Source organism: Physeter macrocephalus, chromosome 1 (assembly GCF_002837175.3).
Source record: "Physeter macrocephalus isolate SW-GA chromosome 1, ASM283717v5, whole genome shotgun sequence".
NCBI lineage: Eukaryota > Metazoa > Chordata > Mammalia > Artiodactyla > Physeteridae > Physeter > Physeter macrocephalus.
In genome coordinates, this window is record NC_041214.2 from 89,512,629 (window position 1) to 89,534,306 (window position 21,678).

General features: G+C 34.8%; 1 protein-coding gene across 2 annotated transcripts in view; it reads left to right on the top strand.

The window, feature by feature from the left end:
- The window catches only part of ZNF148 (zinc finger protein 148), a 129,608-nt gene that overhangs the window by 45,023 nt on the left and 62,907 nt on the right, over nt 1–21,678 (top strand). The window contains exon 4 of one of the 2 annotated variants that reach the window (XM_007113572.4): nt 5,957–6,305. In XM_007113572.4, the coding sequence (XP_007113634.1) occupies nt 5,973–6,305 (333 nt within the window). In that variant the 5' untranslated portion in view covers nt 5,957–5,972. Of the gene's footprint in view, nt 1–5,956; nt 6,306–6,486; nt 6,621–21,678 lie in introns of those variants that run through there. The other variant, XM_024124227.3, reaches the window with a different exon arrangement.

Genomic DNA, 21,678 nt, shown 5'->3' on the forward strand with positions numbered 1-21,678 from the left:
TGAAGGAGAAAAGGGATTCTGTGTCACACAGAATTCTCCCATGGTAGCCATGAGATGGGAGTAGCCAACTAAGGATTGCTTTACCAAGCCAAGCAGTGGTGACAGAGTGGCTTCAGAGTAGGTGGGTGAGAAGAGAATGAGTTCAATGAGTTCTTAGTGTCCAGGGCCTTTTCAAGACGGAGGTAGTACGGTATGGTAAAAAGTGCATTAAACCAGGTAAGTCTGTTTTCAAATCCCAGTTTACATGCTAGATTTGTGACTTTGGGTAAACTCCAGTTTCTTCGTCTGTTAAATGGGGATATACTGTTACTGTCTTGAGTGTTACTGTAAATATTAAGTGAAGTAACATATCCCTCTGCCCAGCATAGTGTCTTACATCTGGTAGATCCTCAACACATGTTAGTTGTCTTTCTTCTCCAGGTTATCATAATCTCTGAATTTTATAATATAGACTCAAACCTATTAATAAATTTGGAAAGACATTTTCCTCATTAATTGCATAGAATTCCCATAAAAAACTCAGTAAGCATTTTTAAGTTGAATTCCCATAATTTATAGAATTTTTAAGTTGAATTCTCATTTTAATTTATAGAATTCCCATAAAAAACGCAGTAAGCATTGTATAGTTGATTAAAAATGAGTAGTAATGCCCAACTTGTTCATATATTATGCTTCTGTTAACTTTGTCCTCTGAAAACAAGCCCAGACAGTCCCCTCAGCTGAGAAAATACTTGTCTGAAATACCCATGTGTTTAACTCCTTATTAAAAGCCCTGACTCAAAGCTTATTTACTCTATTTCAACTTATACAAATCTGTAAAGCATAGTTTCTAATTGCTTGCACACAGTTGATTAGAAGCATTAAATTAGAAGGTCCAACAAGAAGAGTCAACTGTCTTTTCTGGAAGGCAGGAGAAAGTGATGGCTGATAATTTATATTCTCTTTAAGTACCTCATTGCCATTAGGCTTAAATGACTAGGGATTTCTTAATCGGCTGCAATTTGGATTACTTTTACACAGCTGAACCAAACATTTTTCAGTAGGAAAGGATGGTGGGGGTGTGTGTGGGAGAGGGAGAATTGAATGGAGCAGAAAGCTGAATTGTGGTCCCCTCAATATTCCTTTTACTATGCCTTCTAGCTTCTCTGGCAGAGGGATGGAGATGAGGAAAGAACAAAACTTGGAAGGGGGAAAAGAATGCAGCGTTTGAAGTAATCTGCTAAAGGAGATTTCAGAGAAATTGGCCTGAAGTGGGCCCCTTCCTTCCCTCCCTCTCTTACTAAGTTCTAGTCTTCAGCAATCTCTGTTCTGGGTAACTCCAGAAGGAGTGCCATCTTATTACCTTTAGCTGAATTAGTTCTAGAACATCATTGTCCGTCCTGTCTTGGATCATAACAGCTCTGTGATTTTATATTCTTTGTCAGCTGCACAAGCTTCCTTCAGTTGCAGAATAATGGGTCATTACAAGGAGCTCAGGGTGACTTATTTCTTATTACTCCACCTAGTCCTTCTTTTTCCCCATTTGACAGAGGCTCCTGGGAATGCAGATTAGTTGTTTATTTCTTTTTTTCTTCCAGAGCAGCCTTTCATGTAAGTGACATGACTTAAGCTTGCTTGCTTGCTTGCTTGCTTGCTTCCTTCCTTCCTTCCTTCCTCCCTTCCTCCCTTCCTTTCTCCTATGTAATATTCCTAACTCCTCAATTTCCATTAATTGTATAGACATTTGGGTCAAAAAACAGTTGGTTTTTTTAAAAAAATTATTAATTTTATTTATTTTTGCTGTGTTGGGTCTTCGTTTCTGTGTGAGGGCTTTCTCTAGTTGTGGCAAGTGGGGGCCACTCTTCATCGCAGTGCGCAGGCCTCTCACTATCGCGGCCTCTCTTGTTGTGGAGCACAAGCTACAGACGCGCAGGCTCAGTAGTTGTGGCGCACGGGCTTAGTTGCTCCATGGCATGTGGGATCCTCCCAGACCAGGGCTCGAACCCGTGTCCCCTGCATTAGCAAGCAGATTCTCAACCACTGCGCCACCAGGGAAGCCCAACAGTTGGCTTTTTGAAGGTTTAGCAGGAAGAGACATTTAAATATTCACGTTAGTGCAGATTGATAACATCAGTTTCCTTTCTTTACACTCAGCTGATCCTCCCTGAAAATACTGAAATTAGAGAAGGGAAGTAGCCTGTGCTAACTTTTGAGCATGCGACCTTTTGCTGTATTTGGGTTTTTGAATGTGCAGAGAAGCACATAAGAGCTTTAACATAGATCATGTAGGAGTTAAAAGGGGGAAAGTTAAAGATAGTAAGTGCATATAAGAGAGCTTCAAGGACAATAAAAAACATATTTTTATCATTTTTCTTAGAGTAGCTTTGTCCTTTTCCCATTTACCATGGGCTTAGTGAAATTAACTTTTTTTGTTTGAGAGCCTTGTTTATTTCCTGCCCAGATGTGGTTAAGGTGTGTGATACAAGTGGGGCTCACTTACTTGTCTATGTATCTTCTTCTTGATTTTTTTTTTCCACTTAATGTATCTTGGAAAACTTTTTACCCAGCACATATAACTACCTCATTCACTTTAATGGCTGTGTGTATTCCAGTGTATGGTTGAATCATAATTAATTTAACAAGTCTTCTATTATTGGATGCTTAGGTTGTTTCCAGTCTTTTTCCATTAAAAGGTTGCACCAGACATCCTTGTACATACATCTTTGGTTAATTTTTATGACTAAGCACATACATAGGATTGTATATACTCCAGGCAGTGAGGTTGCTGGCTCAGTGGTACATACAGTTTTCATTCTGGCAGATTTTCCAAAACTAACTTTAAAACCTTGTCAAAGCAGTGTTCATTGATATTGAAATCTGTGTTGAAATCGTAGTATTTCCTGGTATTTAAGGAAAATTGTCTCAAGAACAGTTTTTAGGCTAGCCAGTAATTTGAAATACATGGCTTAATTTGGGGTCATAGGAATAAGAAAGCATATGTAACAAAGGAAGAGCGATTCCTTTTTCTGTATATATGGCCTGTTTTCGAGAAAATTTTCGAGGAGGTCAAGTTTGCTTTCATTAACAGTATTTCCACTTCCCGTTTTATTTACTACCTGTATATTGAGGTGTGGTATCTTTCTGTTCCAGATCCCTCATTCTAGCACTTTTTTGCAAACCTGCCTTTTTTCCCCCAGATATTCTCTCTCTCCAAAGTACTTTGACTTCCTCAATACTTACTGTTTTAGCCTGATGTTAGGGATAAGGTTAGTTTAAAAAAATTATGTTTTTATGTTTATTTTAATAGGCATATTACATATTAACACAGTATTATAGGTATAGTTTTAAGTAGTATACATGTATTAGGATATGATAAATTTTTAAAAATTGATGAGGTGCATGGCAAAAAACATTGGAGATGAGGACCACTACTTTAGGGAAATATAGACCTTGCATTGGGTTAGTAAGTCACTTACAACTTTAGCTAATTTTTTTTTAAAAGTTCTGTCCTAGGTCAGTTTGTCTAATATCTTTTATTAATGTCTTCTTTTAATAACTACTTCTTTTACTTCTCCCGTATTCTTTAAAAGCTCCCAAGGGTGTGCGTTGTTTTTTTTTTTAAATAATGACGTATGTGGCAATAGCAGATGGCACAGCAGTAAAGGGTGGCTTTGTGTATATATACATCCCCTTTAAGTTGGGGGCTTTCCAAATCCTTTAGGAAGACAATAAACAGATTAGAAGAACATAATTGATTTGGTAAGGATTTCCAAAGAAATAAGCAAATTTTAACCCTAAGAGACTTAAATTTCACTTAGTTGTGGGATAGTTTATTCTCTAGAAATGTGATAAATAGAATATTTGAAGAGGACAGTTATTTGGTGATATGTTTTAAATGTTTGTCCTTTAGACTACTTAAAAGATTTTGGAAAGAGAAATTAGATTCTTGTTCCTTTGTCCCGTATGTATTCTGGACTTCGATACTACCTGGTACCAGGGAAGACAAGGTTAACAAGCATGAATTATATTTTTATTTACTTTGCTGTTTATATGAGCTGTTTTTTGAGCTGTACATTTAAGTAAAGTTTTCTCCCTAGATGATAACCTTAGTAAATGAAAGAGTATTTAAATTTCAGTAGTGTATTTGAATTTAACTGATCATTTATTTTACCTCTCAAAGCTATGATCAAATTAGTAACCATTACTACCTGATTGATTTGGGAAAGAGGTGACTAAACTGAAACATAGTTAACGGATTTACTAATTGTGGGCCCATCATGTTGGGCGAGTGTGTGTGTTTATTTTGCACAATCTGATAAAAAACAAACAGTACCAATGTTCTGACATTCTTTGAGATGAAGTTTCTTTGGATTTCATGATTATTGTTATGCTAGTTCCTCAAGTAACACAACGGAGTGTGAATTTACAGCAACGAAAGTTAGATTTAATATTGCCTGTTTTTTCTATAATAATGGAAAAAATAAGATAATGTAATAAGATAATGTATTTAATAGTGTCTAGTTATCATGATCTCTTAAATTTATTTAATCATGTGCAACTATTTAAGAATATATTAGTAATGAAAATACTACTTTTTCCATTTTAACAAATTTAAAAGCATTTGAAAGAAATAAAATTTTATTATAGAAAGTTTTCAAATTAGAGATAAATGTAAATATGAAAAAAACCTGGTAATTTCACCACCCAGTGGTAATATTAATATTGTTAGCATTTTCAATAAATCTGTACAAACACATATTTATACACACATTTCCCTTAATATCAGGCTTTTTCCCCAAATTTTCAAATATTTTTCAAGAATATTTTTTGACTGTATGGATATTTTTTGAATTCCAACAGACTTTTACTTTTTACTGAAGCATAAATTCAGTAAATTTGAATTTATTTATTCTGGCAGAAATGTATGCATATCATAGATATATACATCTTAAAATTTTACAAAGTGAGCACACCTGTGCAATCAGCATTCAACTCAGGAAAAACATTATCAGTTTCCAGACACCCCCCTTTTCCTACCTCCTATCAATGGCCTCTTCACCCAAGGATAGCCATTTTTCTGATTCTGTTTTTAAGAAAAACATTGAGATATAATTTATGTACAATAAAATTCACCCATCCTAAGTGTACAATTCAATGATTTTTAGTAAATTTATTGTAGTCTAGTTTTAAAACATGTATGAATATAATTTAACCAGTTTCATTTTGTTGAATATGCAGTGAAATTCCAGTTTTTCACTATTGAAGTACTGCTATAGTGATTTTCCATGCATATCTTTATATGTATTTCTGATTTCATCAGGATAGGTTCCTAAAAGTAAAGTCACCAGTTCAAAGAATATGTGCATTTTTATGGCTTTTGATACATGGTACCAAATTACCTTTGAAAATAGTTGAACTAATATACTCCCACTGTCAGTAGATGAGTGTCTTTTTTTTTTCCCCCCTGCCACCTCAACGTCAGGTGTATTTTTTAAGTTATTATCAGTTTGGTGGATAAAATATGGTTTTAATGTTCATTTCTTTAATTACTGTAAGTGAATATTATTTTATATATTTAGTGACTATTTCTAATTTTTCTTTATGATTTGCCTGATACTCTTCTCTCAGTTTATTTCTTAATGTTATTTCTTTTTATTTTTAAGACATTTTAGTATATTAAAGGATGTGGATCCATCTGGTGTTACAAATACTTTCCCCTGATTTGCTTTATGTCATGCTCATTTTTCATAATGAAATAGATTAGGATTTTGTGTCTTAATGTCAAAAATAAAAATTGGTGCTTTACTCTACCAGCCTTTGGAAATTTATTGTGATTTTTAAATTGGAGGCAATATTGAATTATATGAATAAAACATTTTTATTAAAGTGTGTACCTTCATAATTTGAAATTAAAAAAATTCAAGTAGACATATAAAACTAATTTATTATGCTTTGTTGCCAAACTTGGTCTTTCTAGGCAGTTATACTTAAGCATGAACATTGACGACAAACTGGAAGGATTATTTCTTAAATGTGGCGGCATAGACGAAATGCAGTCTTCCAGGGCAATGGTTGTAATGGGTGGAGTGTCTGGCCAGTCTACTGTGTCTGGAGAGCTGCAGGAGTCGGTTCTTCAAGATCGGAGTATGCCTCACCAGGAGATCCTTGCTGCAGATGAAGTGTTACAAGAAAGTGAAATGAGACAACAGGATATGATATCACATGATGAACTCATGGTCCATGAGGAGACAGTGAAAAATGATGAAGAGCAGATGGAGACACATGAAAGACTTCCTCAAGGACTACAGTATGCACTTAATGTCCCTGTAAGTAATTCCTTTTTAAGATATTAAACTTACAGTTAGAAACATAATTAATTTTGTATTAAGTGATACGTGAGCCATGGCCGCTGAGCCTGCGCGTCCGGAGCCTGTGCTCCGCAACGGGAGAGGCCACAACAGTGAGAGGCCCGCGTACCGCAAAAAGAAAAAAAAAAAGAAAAAGAAAGTGAAATGAGACAACAGGATATGATATCACATGATGAACTCATGGTCCATGAGGAGACAGTGAAAAATGATGAAGAGCAGATGGAGACACATGAAAGACTTCCTCAAGGACTACAGTATGCACTTAATGTCCCTGTAAGTAATTCCTTTTTAAGATATTAAACTTACAGTTAGAAACATAATTAATTTTGTATTAAGTGATACAAGTCATTGAAGAAATTTCAGGAAGTGTTTAAAGGCTGAATATAAATAGTTCAAATGAGCATTATTAAATAGATGTACTAAATATTGGTAAAAATCATAGTTGAAAAGGCAAAATTAAGTTTTGATATTACATACATTTCAGAAACTTATCTTTTCTGGATAACATTTATTTATCAGGGTTACTGTGTATTGAATTTGTGTGTGTGTGTGTTAAATTTTAAGTGCTTAATTTTAAAAGATACTTTGTTTCAACTTCTGGAATTCTCCTTAAAGAGTAGAAAGATTGAATCTGGAGCACAGCTAGAAAAAGATTGTACACTTGAGAGTTTTTCTTTCAAATTCTGTAACTCTTGGCAGTCCCTGCCATCTTTATTTTTTTCATTATCTTTAAAAAGGATATCAGCTCTTTAGTCTGTTTACCCTGGATGTCATAGGTCATCACGTAAGGTACTCTTTTGTAGGCACCCATAACTTTTTTTCTTTTTTCAATTCAAACGAACATTTATTGGGCCCACATTAAATGGGACATGGTGAAGAGATTACGAGATGCCCCTTTTCTGTCTGTGTACAATTTCTGCCACTCTTTCCTCAAGTGGGTACATCCTGTGTCTCACAGTCTTTGCAATTCTTCAAGCTCCTATAATGGAATGGTAGGCTTGTTCAGAGGCTCAGAATCTTTTTAGAAAGTTGTGGTTAGCAGAGTGATGGTCACAGCTAATGGAGAACTGCTTCATTTTCTAACAAAAAAACAAAAACAGTGAGCTGGACTCATTGCTTCCCATGAAGATGCTGGGCTCATCTGGTGCTTCAGTCACGGGCTCTTTGGAATAACCAGCAGTGACATCTTCATAATCTTTACTCCATAAGTTTTCTGTGTGAAGTGACTCATAATCAACTCTGGCCTTAGTGACTTCTTCCTCAGAGCTGAGGGTGTTTAATTCCACATTAGTAGGTAATGGGAAAGTCTGTGTGTTCTCCAAATACAAGTCAATGGTTGTTTCTGTATCTTGGTCACTGGTCAATTGTAGTAGGACAGTGGTTGACTGACTGTAGGTCAGTGATGAATTCTGGGAGTAGTGTGGGGTAAGTCACAGCCAGGGCAAACCAGGCAGAGAGGAGCAGGGCCTTTCTGAGCATGGTGCTGATGCAGGCACGGAGTGTGGGAGGCTCACGAAGGTAAGGAGGCTAAGTGGTTTTTTTTGCCTTCTTGTATCTTTATTTTTACCTGATGACCAGCAAAACTACAACTGTAATGTAATCCTCTTCTTTTTTTTTTTTTAACATCTTTATTGGGGTATAATTGCTTTACAATTGTTTGTTAGTTTCTGCTTTACAACAAAGTGAATCAGTTATACATATACATATGTTCCCATATTTCTTCCCTCTTGCATCTTGTAATCCTCTTCTATTGTTTATGTGATATTAAACCTGGATCCTTTCAGTACTTCTGATATACTGTGCTTTTTCTTTTGCTTTAGGACCTTTGTATATCCTACTTGTAATATTCCCCTCAGTCATAGCCCCCCATTGTTTTTTAACCTAGTTAAAACTTCATCATTATCAGCTTGCCACTTCTGTCTGGTCTAGGTGTAGTTCGTGCAATAGGGACTTGTTCAGTGTCTATCTCTCTGATAGATTGTAGGCTCTATCTATGTATGACAGCATGAATTTTGTCTTATTTTCTATTATGTCCCAGGTGTTGGCACATGGTGTGAATGAATGGATAACTACTTACAGGTGTGTTCTAATACATGTGCTCACCAACTTTTACCTAGTCCATTGCAATAGCCTTTTCCTTTTTCAGCCTGTTGATGGCGTTGGATTACATTAATTAATTTTTAAATGTTGAATCAGCCTTGCATACCTGGAAGAAATTCCACTTTGTTGTGGCTTATAATTCTTTTTACACATTGTTTGATTCAGATTACTAATAGCTGTTGAGGATTTTTGAATCTATGTTCATGAGATAGATTGGTCTAGTTTTCTTTTCTTGCAATGTCTTTGTCTGGTTTGGATATTAGAGTAATTCTGGCCTCGTAGAATGAGTTAGGAGTATTCCCTCTGCTTTGGTCTTCTGGGAGAGATTGTAGAGAATTGGTATAATTTCTTCATTGAATGTTTGGTGGAATTCACCAGTGAATCCGTAGGGCCTGGTACTTACTTTTTGGAAGATTATTAATTACTGATTCAATTTCTTTAATAGCTATAGACCTATTCAGATTGTCTGTTTCTTCTTGTGCGAGTTTCGACAGATTGTGTCTTCCGAGGAATTGGTTCAGTTCATCTAGGTTATCAAATTTGTGGGCATAGAGTTGTTCATGGTATTCCTTTATTATCATTTTAATGTCTGTGGGGTCTGTAGTGATGTCCCCACTTTCATTTCTGATATCAGTAATTTATATCTTCTTTTTTTCTTAGCCTGGCTAGAGGCTTGCTGCCTTTTTTTTTTTAAAAAAGTATCTTAACAGTTTTTAAGCATATGGTATTATATACAGTATCAGCATATAGTTAACTATACTCACATTGTTGTACAGATCTCTAGAGCTACTGTACAACTGTTTCATCTTGCAAAGCTGAATCTCTATACCCACTGAACACCAATTCCCCATTTTTACCTCCCCCCCAGTAAAGACTTACTAATTTTATAGAGAACTAGCTTTTGATTTTTTCTGTTGATTTCCAGTTTTCAGTTTCATTGATTTCTGCTCTGATTTTTATGATTTCTTCTGTTATTTTGGATTTAATTTGCCATCTGCCCCTCCAGTTTTCAGTGGTGGAAGTTTAGGTGATTGATTTAGATCTTTTTTGATATATAAAAATGGCATTCTAATATAGCATTCAATGATATAAATTTCTCTCTAAGCACTGCTTTCAGTGTCCCTCACATTTTGATAAGTTGTATTTTTATTTTCATTTAGTTCATTTTATCTTTTAATTTCTTCTGAGATTTCTTCTTTGATTCATATGTTATTTGGAAGTATGTTGTTTAATATCCAAGCATTTGGGGATTTTCCAACTATCTTTCTGTTGCTGATTTCTAGTTTAGTTCTGTTGTGGTTTGAGAGTGTTTATTATATGATTTTCTGTTCTTTTACATTTGGGAAGTTGTGTTTTATGGCCCTGAATGTCATCTGTTTCGGTGAATGCTCCATGTGAGATTGAGAAGAATTAGTGTTTTGCTGTTGTTGGATAAAGTGGTCTATTGATTGCAATAGCTTTTTTTAAAAAATAAATTTATTTATTTATTATTTATTTTTGGCTGCATTGGGTCTTCATTGCTGCGCATGGGCTTTCTTTAGTTGCGGTGAGCAGGGGCTGCTCTTCATTGTGGTGTGCGAGCTTCTCACTGCGGTGGCTTCTCTTGTTGCGGAACACAGGCTCTAGGCCCTCGGGCTCAGTAGTTGTGGCTCACGGGCTCTAGAGTGCAGACTCAGTAGTTGTGGTGTACGGGCTTAGTTGTTCTGTGGCATGTGGGATCTTTCCAGACCAGGGCTCAAACCCGTGTCCCCTGCATTCGCAGGCAGATTCTTAACCACTGCACCACCAGGGAAGTCCCTCAGTAGCTTTCTTATTGGACTGACTGTAGCCTGACCCTTATCCAGTCTGTATTTCAGATGGTTCCTATAGTGATCTTTCCAAAATGATATTTATACTTATCTCTCCCCTACGAAAACTTTTTCAGAGGTTTCTTATTGCTAAACAGATGAAATGTATTCTTTTGCTTGGGCTGAAAGGGCCTGTGATCAGGTCTCATCTTATCCAGCCCCTGTGTACAGTGCTTCAAGCCCCTCTCCCCGCTTCATACTTTAAGTACATTGAAATTACATTAGTTGCCCAGGCCCAATATGATTTTTTCTGTTACTTCTGTATGTGTTGTATACCTGTAATATTCTTTGTTTGGCAGTCTACCGTTTTTCACTTCTCAAAACTTTCTTTTGTGTAATTTTCATTATAGTAACTAACTTATTTTTCATTTCTTGGCTTGCAGGACCGTGAGGTCGCTTTTCTGGAACCTGTATTTTAACTTTGTGTTCTCAATAACCGGGCTGTGGTAGGCAGTCAGATATTTTTTGAGTGAAAGAAATTTTTTTTAATTGAGAAAAAGTTTAAATTGAAATGCTGTGAGATCCTAAGTTTATAGTTTAGAGTTTTGACAACTGCATAAACTTGATAACCCACAAGGCATCAAGGTACAGAATATTTTCATCATCCTAGAAAGTTTGTGTTTCTTCCTGGTCAGTCCACTCCACAACAGTTGTTGTGGGTTTTTTCCCCCCATCATAGATTAGTGTTGTCCTTTGAGAACTTTATGTGAATGGAATCATATGTAACTCTTGTGTCCAGCTTCTTTTTTTTTTTTTTTTTCACTATAGAATATCAATTTTATTTGAAAAAATTCTAATATGGAACTAAATAGGGACTTCGCTGGTGGCACAGTGGTTAAGAATCCGCCTGCCAGTGCAGGGGACAGAGGTTTGAGCCCTGGTCCCACATGCCGCGGAGCAACTAAGCCCGTGTGCCACAACTACTGAGCCTGCGCTCTAGAGCCCTCGTGCCACAACTGCTGAAGCTTGTACTCCTAGAGCCCATGCTCCGCAACAAGAGAAGCCACCACAATGAAAAGCGCTTGCACCGCAACAAAGAGTAGCCCCCAGTTGCTGCAACTAGAGAAAGCCTGCACGCAGCAACGAAGAAAATACATAAATAAAAATTTAAAAAAAGAACTAAATAGCTGTAACATCAGTATTTTTCACATAGTTTTTACTTACTAATTGAAAAGTAACTGAAACAATTAAAATAATAATTGCTTTTCCTATGGATAAGCATATTAAAAAGTAACATTCATCTTTACAAAGTGTGCATTCCTATTGTGTTATAGTATAATCTCACAAGTTAGAGATTGATTAAGGGTTTCATTTCGCAGGTGTTGGTACTGAACACCTCAAAGCAGTAGTCTATTGTGATGTATTTTAAATTAATTTTCAGTTGCATTAGAAAGAGAATGATGGCTTGGTTATTTAGTTGTCACACTAATGAAGTAAGTATTTTAAAATATCTTCTCCAGCTTCTTTTGCTCAGCATAGTGTTTTTGCAGTTTTTCATGTTGGTTGGGTGTATGAGTAGTTCATCCCTTTTCATTGTTGATTAACATTCTGTTGTTTTATTATCCTAAAATTTTGTTTATTTATTTCCTTCTTTATGGTTATTTATTATCTCTAGTTTTCAACCTTTATGGATAAAGCTGCTATGAACATTGTGCAAGTCTGTTTTCATTTTTATTGGAGTATAGTTGCTTTACAGTGTTGTGTTAGCTTCTACTGCACAGCAAAATGAATCAGCTATACATATACATATATCCCCTCCCTTTTGGATTTCCCTCCTGCATCAGTATTACTCTTGATAGCTGTATTTTTTTAAATATAACTTTATTTATTTATTTGTTTGTTTATGGCTGCGTTGGGTCTTCGTTGCTGTGTGTTCAAAAAATTTTCAATGTGTAATTGTTCATGACTAGTATATAGAAATGCAGTTGATTCTTTTTATATTGACCATGTATTCTGTGATCTTGTTATATGTACCTATTAGTTCTAGTAAGATTCCTTAGGTTTATTCATAGTCCCTATTATCCATAAATTTTACATCTTCCTTTCCAATCTAACTTCTTTTTTCTTCCTTATTGTATTGACTAGGCCTCCAGTACAGTGTTGAATGGAAGTGGTAAAAGTAGACATCTTTGCTTTTTTCCTGATCATTAGGGGACTGCATTCAGCTTTTCACCATTAAGAATTGTTTTAGCTATAGATTTTTCTTAGGTGATCTTTATTTATTAGGTGGAAGAAGTTTTCTTTCTAGTTTGTTGAAATTTTTTTAAACTATGAATGGATGTATAACTTCATCGATATTTTTTCTGCATCTGTTAGACGATTATATGATTCCCCCCCTTTTTAAAAAATAAACTTATTTATTTTTGGCTGCATTGGGTCTTCGTTGCTGCACGCGGGCTTTCTCTAGTTGCACCAAGTGGGGGCTACTGTTCATTGCAGTGTGCGAGCTTCTCCTTGTGGTGGCTTCTCTTGTTGCAGAGCATGGGCTCTAGAGCACAGGCTCAGTAGTTGTGGCGCACGGGCTTAGTTCCTCCGCGGCATGTGGGATCTTCCTACCAGGGCTTGAACCCTTGTCCCCTGCACTGACAGGTGGATTCCCAACCACTGCGCCACCAGGGAAGTCCCTCCTCCCTTTTCTTAATATAGCGAATTTATTGATTGATTTTCAAATGTTAAATCAACCCTGCATTCCTGGGATAAACCACACTTGGTCATGATGTGTCATCTTTTTTATAAGTTGCTGGATTCAGTTTACTAATTTTTTTAAAAGAATTTTTATGTGTATGTTTATGAGGGATACTAGTTTTCTTGCAGTCTTTGTTTTAGGTATACTGGCCACATTAAAAATGGGGTAGGAAATAGTTCCTTCTCTATTTTCAGAAAGAGTTTGTGTAAGATTGGTATTATTTCTATCATACATATTTAGTAGACTTCACCAATAAAGCTAATCTTTGGCTGAGTTTTCTTTGTGGGAAAGTTTTTACTTCCAAATATAATTTTTAAAACATGTAAGGCTACTCAGATTTTAAATTTTATTCTTGATTTAGTTTTGATAAATTATACTTTTCAAGGGATTTGTTCATTCTTTTATTTTTTAATTGAACAAAAATATTTATAATATTTTCTTAATTCTTTTATTGTCTAAAGGATTTGTAATAGTTTCTTTTTTCACATTCCTGATAGTGCTAATTGTCTTTTTCTTGATTAATCTGGGTAGAGGTTTATCAGTTTTACTGGTCTCTTCAAAGATTAAGGTTTGGTTTTATTGAGCTCACTATCTTTCATTTGAACTTTCTTTCATCTTTACTCTCATTTATTTCTTTCCTTCTGCTTACTTTATTTTTAATTTGCTCTTCTTTTCGTAGCTTCTTAAAGTAGAAGTTTATATGACTGTTTTAGACCTTTCTTTGTATACATGTAGGTGTGCGTAACTACCATGACTCTCAGGATACAAAACATCATACCAAAGATCTTCCTGGTGCTACCCCTCTGTAGTCACACCTCTTCTTGTTACCCCCACCATTCCTAACCCCTGGCTATCCTACCCTAATCTGTTTTCCATCTCTAAAACTTTGTCATATTGAGAATATTATATCAGTGGAATCATATAGTATGTGACCTTTTGAGACTGACTTTTTTCACTTAATGCCCTTGAGAGCCATCTGAGTTGTTGCATATATCAATTCTTTGTTCTTTTTTATTATATAGTAGTATTCCATGGTATGGTTGTACCACAGTTTAAACATTCACTTACCGAGAGACATTTTAATTGTTTCCATGTTTTGGCTATTACAAATAAAGCTGCTGTGAACATTCATGTGTAGGTTTTTGTGTGAACATAGGTGTACATATCTCCAGAATAAATACCCTATCATACCCCTGCCACTGGATATAATCACTCCTAACATTTTGGTGTATGTTCTTCAGTGCTTCTTTGATATGCCTACCATGCATAGGGTCATGTTGCTTTTTATCTATTCTTTTCATTTACCAGCATGGTTTGAACTTTTCTCAACTTCTTACTCTTCTAATACTTCTTAAATACCTGCTTGATATTCCAAATTTTGGATAATCCATAATTGAGTCCTGTTACTCCTAATAGATGATGATAAATTGGAGTCCCTTGTGAGAATGAATCAATGAAAAGTTGTCTCATACTGTATACCAAATGGCAGAATTTAGTATTTGTGTAACATTGCTTTATAGTAGTACATAACAGACATGAGACATTGTATCCCTTACTTACTACTTATGCATTCCTGCTGATAAGGCAAAGTGGTGAAGGGCAGGTCTTGGGATCATGAATATACATTTTTGAGTTTAATAGAGGGCATTGATGTAGAACAGTATGATCCAGGTCCCCCAGAATGTGAAAGCTTAAGCTACATGGTCTTTCATCCTTTCTAGATTGTGTGCTAAAAGTCTTTTAAAAATAGATATTGAACATATAAGTGTTTTTTCCTTTTATTTGCTCATTCACTTGGAAGTCACAAAGAACTTTATTTCATATTAACTTTTTTTTGTTAATTCAAAACAAAAAGTTGAGTTTTCGTAAACTGTTAATAACAGTTTAGGTTCTGTAGCCTATGTAAACACCCTATTTTGTGACAGTTGAAGTAAACGTTTTTCATTTGTGGTAACTGCTGGTTTTCAGGATTTATCTTGACCTTACTGCTCTAAATCAATCACCCAGCTTCAACTCTGTGGCTCTACATTTTCATCAGCAGTCTGCAGTCTGCAGGCCAACCTTTTATAAAAAATAATTTATTTTATTTATTTATTTTTGGCTGCGTTAGGTCTTTGTTGCTGTGCACGGGCTTTCTCTAGTTTTGGCGAGTGGGGGCTACTCTTCCTTGTGGGGCGCGGGCTTCTCATTGCGGTGGCTTCTCTTGTTGCGGACCACGGGCTCTAGGCGGAGGGGCTTCAGTAGTTGCAACATTTGGGCTCAGTTGTTGTGGCTCGCGGGCTCTACATCACAGGCTCAGTAGTTGTGGCGCATGGGCTTAGTTGCTCTGCAGCATGTGGGATCTTCCTGGACCAGGGCTCAAACCCATGTCCCCTGCGTTGGCAGGTGGATTCTTAACCATGGCACCACCAGGAAGTCCTGCACGCCAACTTTTGAATGTCTGTAGTTTGCTCATTAGAACTTTATTTTCAAAGATTTTAGAAATTTGAATTAAAATGAGCTAAAACTAATATTTCAGTTCCTCAGTTGTATTAGCCACATTTCAAGTGCTCAGTAGCCACATGTGGTTAATGGCTTCTGTATTAGCTAGCATAGATAAAGAGTATTTACATCATTGCTGGAAGCTTTATTGGATAGCACTGTGTTAGAAAGCTTCTCAACTCAAAACCTAAATTTATTTCAGAAATTTGAAAAATAGTATTTGGCTTATCCTTTTAATTCTTATACCCAGAGAAGAGGGATTGGGAACTTTATGGTCTATATTTTTCCAGTTGATGTCAAGTATGTTGAAGAGTAAAGGACATGTTTGTATTGACAAAATGGAGCAAACTGTCATTCGTAACGATATATGCCACATTTGTTTTCTAGAAGGCTATTGGATTGTACTTGAACGAAAGGATTTTATAAATTAGGAACTATAAAAAATCATGTTCTAGTCATTTGATGATATAATAAAGTGTAAGGTATTTCAGGTATTATAACTCCTGAAAAAATATACTTCAGCACTCGTGTAACTTTTTTATTGTAGTCATGAATTTCTGTGCTGTAAAACAGCATGAATAAAATTGTAGACATCCTTTTATGCATTTAGTATTTATGATTATTTTGTTTAATGGTCTAGGAAACTCAAGACTTATTTAGCCCTTGCTTTAAGACCTTTCTTTTGTTTTTAGTTTTAAAATTGCCTTAAATCCTGTCATTAGTTTAAGGAGAATTGTGTAGATATTTCCCCAAATACCTGTTGCTCCAGTCAGTAAAGCTCCAGTATGCTGTTGCTAGGAATTTGAGTATATGTCCTGTAATGAGTGACTTTTCCTCTCCTATTTAACAACAACAAAAATAATAATCATTTTATCCATGTCAGTGATTTTAAGATACTTGACTATTTTTGCCACATATTTTATACTCTGTTTTAGTTGCAGAATTGTATTACATTTATTGGTAACAAATGATCTTTCACAATCATCCTAGAAGGTGACAAGTCTGTGTGGCTCTATTTATTTGCGTAAATAGTCATTGGTATGATATGTTTCTTCCTGTCTTTTTGGCTAACTCCCAACTTGTTATCCTTATGACATTGTATACTTTTTCAACAGTTATTAGTTGTAGCCAGTTCTTATTACCATTGTATTTCTTTTAAAGTTCATTTGGGGGATTCAGAAGTAATTTTATGTTCCTTGCAGCTTGGGTCCTTGTCTTTTGAGGCGATTGCATTGGCTTTTATTGGGTCTGTATACTTAAAGAGGTACTCCCCCCACCCGCATTCAAATGATTTTTACTTCAGCATACTCTTCCGCTATCATTTTCAGAAACATTTATTAATTGAGCTCATTTTAAAGAAAATATATGGTAATTTGTATCAGTTCTCTAGGGTTTTTTTTTTAAACAAAATTTTACTTGCTTGTATGGCTCTTAGAAAGTGTCCTATTTGATAGGAATCAATATTTTAGCAGAAAACATGGAGTGAGTAATCTTGCTTTATAGTTTTTCCTGGTGAGAGTCATATTATTGCTTATTGTTACTGATTTCAACTCACCCGGCAGGTCGATGAATCAAGGTATCTCCACTAGTAGGTTGTTTTAGAGAGCCAACCCAGAATGGTCTATTTTTCAGTATCCTCCAGTGCTGGTAAAGTTGTTGGACTCAATTTATCTTTTTCTTTTCCCCTTAGGTGGACATAAATTGTTAATAGAAGATTTCTTTTTAGATTCTTTAATAACATAGCCAGTCTCCTGACACTTTTCATATAGTTCTGTCTGATCTTTGATGTCCAATTGCTTGGTTTGGAATTGTGAGATAGTGGTACTGAATGAGAATTAATACTCTTTCTTACATCAAGTAGTGCCCAAAGTGGAAATCATTATAGACAAGGCTGTGATAGGGTCATTCTAGCTAGATTAGTCTCAGAGATGTCTACTTGGGGTTTTTTCATAATTGTATGATGAAGTTTATTATAAAAGGACTACATAGTCCTTGTAAAAATTAAAATAGTATAGAAGAGAACAAAGAAAAAAGTAAAAGTTCCTTGTTTCCTACTCTAATTCCAAAGAGGTAACCACTAATACTGATATCCTGGAAATTTTAAATTTATAACAAACATACAGAATATGTGTCTGTATTTATTTCTATATAATGTGTTTTATAAATATATATCTTATGAAAATATACATTTTGTTTTATACAAATTAGATAACATTATTTTTATATACTTTTGAAATTTGCATTATTCATTTAATAACATTTTGTAGAAATTTCCATGTTATTGCATATAAAGCTTGCTTATTTATTTTAATGAATGATTAAATGACATGCCTTATTTTATTTAACTGCTCCCCTATTGATGGATATTTATGTTATTACTAAATTTGTTTGAATGAAATAATGATGAAAGGATCATGCTTATGTATATAGATATCTATATATACAAGCATGTTTCTTGTATCTATATGTCTGCATATTTGTAAAGCTCTTTCTCTAGGTATATGTCTTTTTATTGAAATACAGCATTCATACAGAAAAGTGCACAAATTGTAAATCACGAATTTCCTCAAAAATGAACATACATGTTTAACCGATACTCACATTAAGATATAGAACATTATCAGTATCCCAGAGGCTCTCCCCTTCTTGTATCCCTTTTAGTCACAACCCTCCTCTAATTCCTAAAGATAGCCCCTACCCAAACACTTTTATCATCATCAGTTAGCTTTACCTGACTTTGAATTCAGTATAAATAGAATCATGTATTATCTACTCTGATGTCTTATTTGTTTGTTTTACGTTTTTTATGAGATATGTCCATGTTATTGCATAGGTAGTTGTTTATTTTCATTTCTGTATAATTGTCAGTTGTGTGAATGTATCAAAATTTATTCATTCTAGTATATCTAATATAATAGCTGTCTTGTTTCAAGATGTTGGCTGTTCTGAAAAGTGCTCCTGCGAATAGTCTTTTGTTTTTTTTTTTGGCCGTGCCAAGTGGCTTGCAGGATCTTAATTCCCCGACCAGGGATTGAACCTCAGGCCCTGGCGGTGAAAGCTCCGAGTCCTAACCACTGGACTGCCAGGGAATTCCCTGCTGTGAATATTCATGGCTGTGTCTTTCGGTGCATGTGCACACTCATTTCTGTTGGTTTTATGCTTAGGATTGAGTTTGCTGGGTATGGATATGTTCAGCTATAGGAATTTCTTTTAGAAGTTTTTCTCAATAGTTTTGCCAATTTATGCTAATTGCTCTGTATCCTTGGTATCTGTTAGGTTGCATTTCACTGATAACTAATGAAATTGAGTACCTTTCATGTTTACTGACAATTTGGATATTATTTTTTTGTAAGGTACATGTTCATCTTTTGCCCATTTTTCTATTAGGTTGTTTCTTTCTCTTACAGATTTGTAATAGTTCTTTATATATTTGTTGGATATATATATCAATTAACTTTTCCACTCTTCCACTCTGATTTGCCGTTTTACTCTTTTGATGAACAGAAGTCAGTGTTAATGAAGTTCAATTTATGTCTTTTCCTTTTGGTGTTTTGTGTGTCCTATTTAAGAATTCTTTGCCTGCTCCAAGGTGATGAAGATATTTTCCTTTGTTAACGTCTAGAAACTTTGATTTTCCTTTTCCATTTAGATTAACAATCCATTTGGAATTAATTTTTGCTGATGATGTGAAATAGGGATCAAGTTTTACTTGATGGCTTTTTCTTTTTTTTTTTTTTTTTTTTCCAACTCACAGAAATTTTTTCAGTTTCACTTTGCTGGCTTAATGTTTCAATTCTTAGAATAACTTAATACATTAAGATAACAATGAATAGATTTTTCTTTGATTAATACTAGGGATTTGTACTAAGACTGGACTTAATGTCTTTTTAGGATTATAAAGTAACACGTTTGTTGAGAAAATATAAAAATTAAAAAACTATAAAGAAGATAATAAAAATTTCTGTAATCTTACTACTTTAATCACTAACATTTTGTTGTTAGTATTTTAGTGTTTCCTTTTTTTGTTTGTTTTTCTGCATATGTTGTGTTTATATAAAATATGCTGCATATGTATTTGTGTAAAATTGTAAAAATATATTTATCAACATATTTATGTTTATCATTTAATGTTAAACCGTGAGCATCTCACTATGTCATTACTATTATTCAAAAGTAAGATTTCTAATTGCTGTGTGTCATATAGCTGTATTGTAATTTATCTCACTCTTTCTTTACTGGGTATTAGACTGTTCGCACTTTATTTATGATCGTAAATAATATTGTGATGTTACATGTAGGCATTGTTGTCATGTGAGATTATTTCTTCAGTATAGATTTCTTAAGACTCTTGATTATATACTGGCCAATTTATAGTCCACAAATGTTGATCTGTTTATTCTCCCTCTAGTAGTGTATAAGATTCCCAATTTAATGTCTTTTTAAATGATCTGGAGTAGGAAATGTGAAATATAATTTCCAGATTTGTACGTGATATTGAGAAAAAAAACAACTGGACTTGATCTTGGGTTGGGAGGGGAGAAGAAAATTAAAAGATGTCTTTAGATGGGAGACTGGGATATAATATAGCATATTGAAAGGCATGGGGAAGAAAAGAAAGGCAGGCAGTTTGGAAGGAGGTTCTGATGTGAAAAAAGGTTTTATTTTTAGCAGTATTGAGTTTTAGATAATAGGATGTCTAAGTGGAGATGCTCTGTAGAAATTGGTAATCTTCTATATATCTAAGCAATTACACATCTGCAATTCTGTAATAATAATTAATAGCCATAGATATTTATTTAGAACTTGAAGGTTTTCAGGGTGCTTTTTATGTAATCTCATTTGATTTTCTGATGTGTATAAGCTGGATATTATTACTACCACTAATAAACAGATGAGGAAATGATTATGATAATCAGTAGCATCAAAAAATCAACTATATATTGCTATGTACTATAGTTGATGCTTTACATATATAATCTCTTTTAACTCTACAGAAGTTCTGTGAGGAATATTCCCTCCATTTATAGGTGAAGAAAGTTCCAAATGATTAAATTTTAGTTGTTTAGCCTCACGCTGCTAGTATTACTCTTTGGGATTAGATTGTATTTCTTTTAACTCCCAACCTATGCTTTTTTTATTTTTCCATATTGCTTATGGAAGCCAAGTTTATCCAATAATAATTGGAAGAGAAAGGATTGAACTCAAGTCTTACGCTTCAATAAATATTGTTGACATTTTGTCCACTTTTTTTTTTTTTTAAATTATTTCCTTTCTCTTGAACCACTAGAAGTTCTTTCCACATTCTGGCAGCAACCTAACTATAGTTTATATAAGGGAAAATGAAATATGTTTGTGTAAAAATCTTTTTAAATAAGTTTGATTAATTTCCATTTTTAAGAAGCAGTTATATTGGGTTGGCCAAAAGGTTCATTCGGTTTTTTCCGTAAGATGGCTCTAGTAGCACTAAGTTGTCTTTAACTTCATTCGAAACAATTTTGTTTGATTGTATTGTGACAGCTGTCATATCAGTATGCATTTTTAAAAAAACATATCAAAATTGGTGAATTTTTGTGTAGCCATTTTAATATTGAAGATGGAAGAAAAAAAAGCAACATTTTTGGTGTATTATGCTTTATTATTTCAAGAAAGGTAAAAACCCAACTGAAATGCAAATGGAGAAGGTGCTGTGACTGATTGAACGTGTCAAAAGTGGTTTGTGAAGTTTCCTGGAGATTTCTCCCTGTACGATGCTTCTCGGTGGGGTAGACCAGTTGAAATTGATAGTGATCACATCAAGACATTAATTGAAAACAATCAATGTTATACCATGAGGGAGATAGCTGACATACTCAATATATCCAAATTAAGCTTTGAAAATCATTTGCACCAGCTTGGCTATGTTAATCGCTTTGATATTTGGGTTCCACATAAGTTAAGTGAAAAAAACCTTCTTGACGGTATTTCCGCATGCGATTCTCTACATTTTTTTGGAAGCATTTAAAAAAAACTAACTAATTTATTTTTGGCTGCGTTGGGTCTTCGTTGCTGTGGGCGGGCTTTCTCTAGTTGTGGCAAGCGGGGGCTACTCTTTGTTGTGGTGCACGGGCTTCTCGTTGCGGTGACTTCCCTTGTTGCGGAACGCAGGCTCTAGGTGTGCAGGCTTCAGTAGTAGTGGCATGCGGGCTCAGTAGTTGTGGCTCTCGGGTTCTAGAGCACA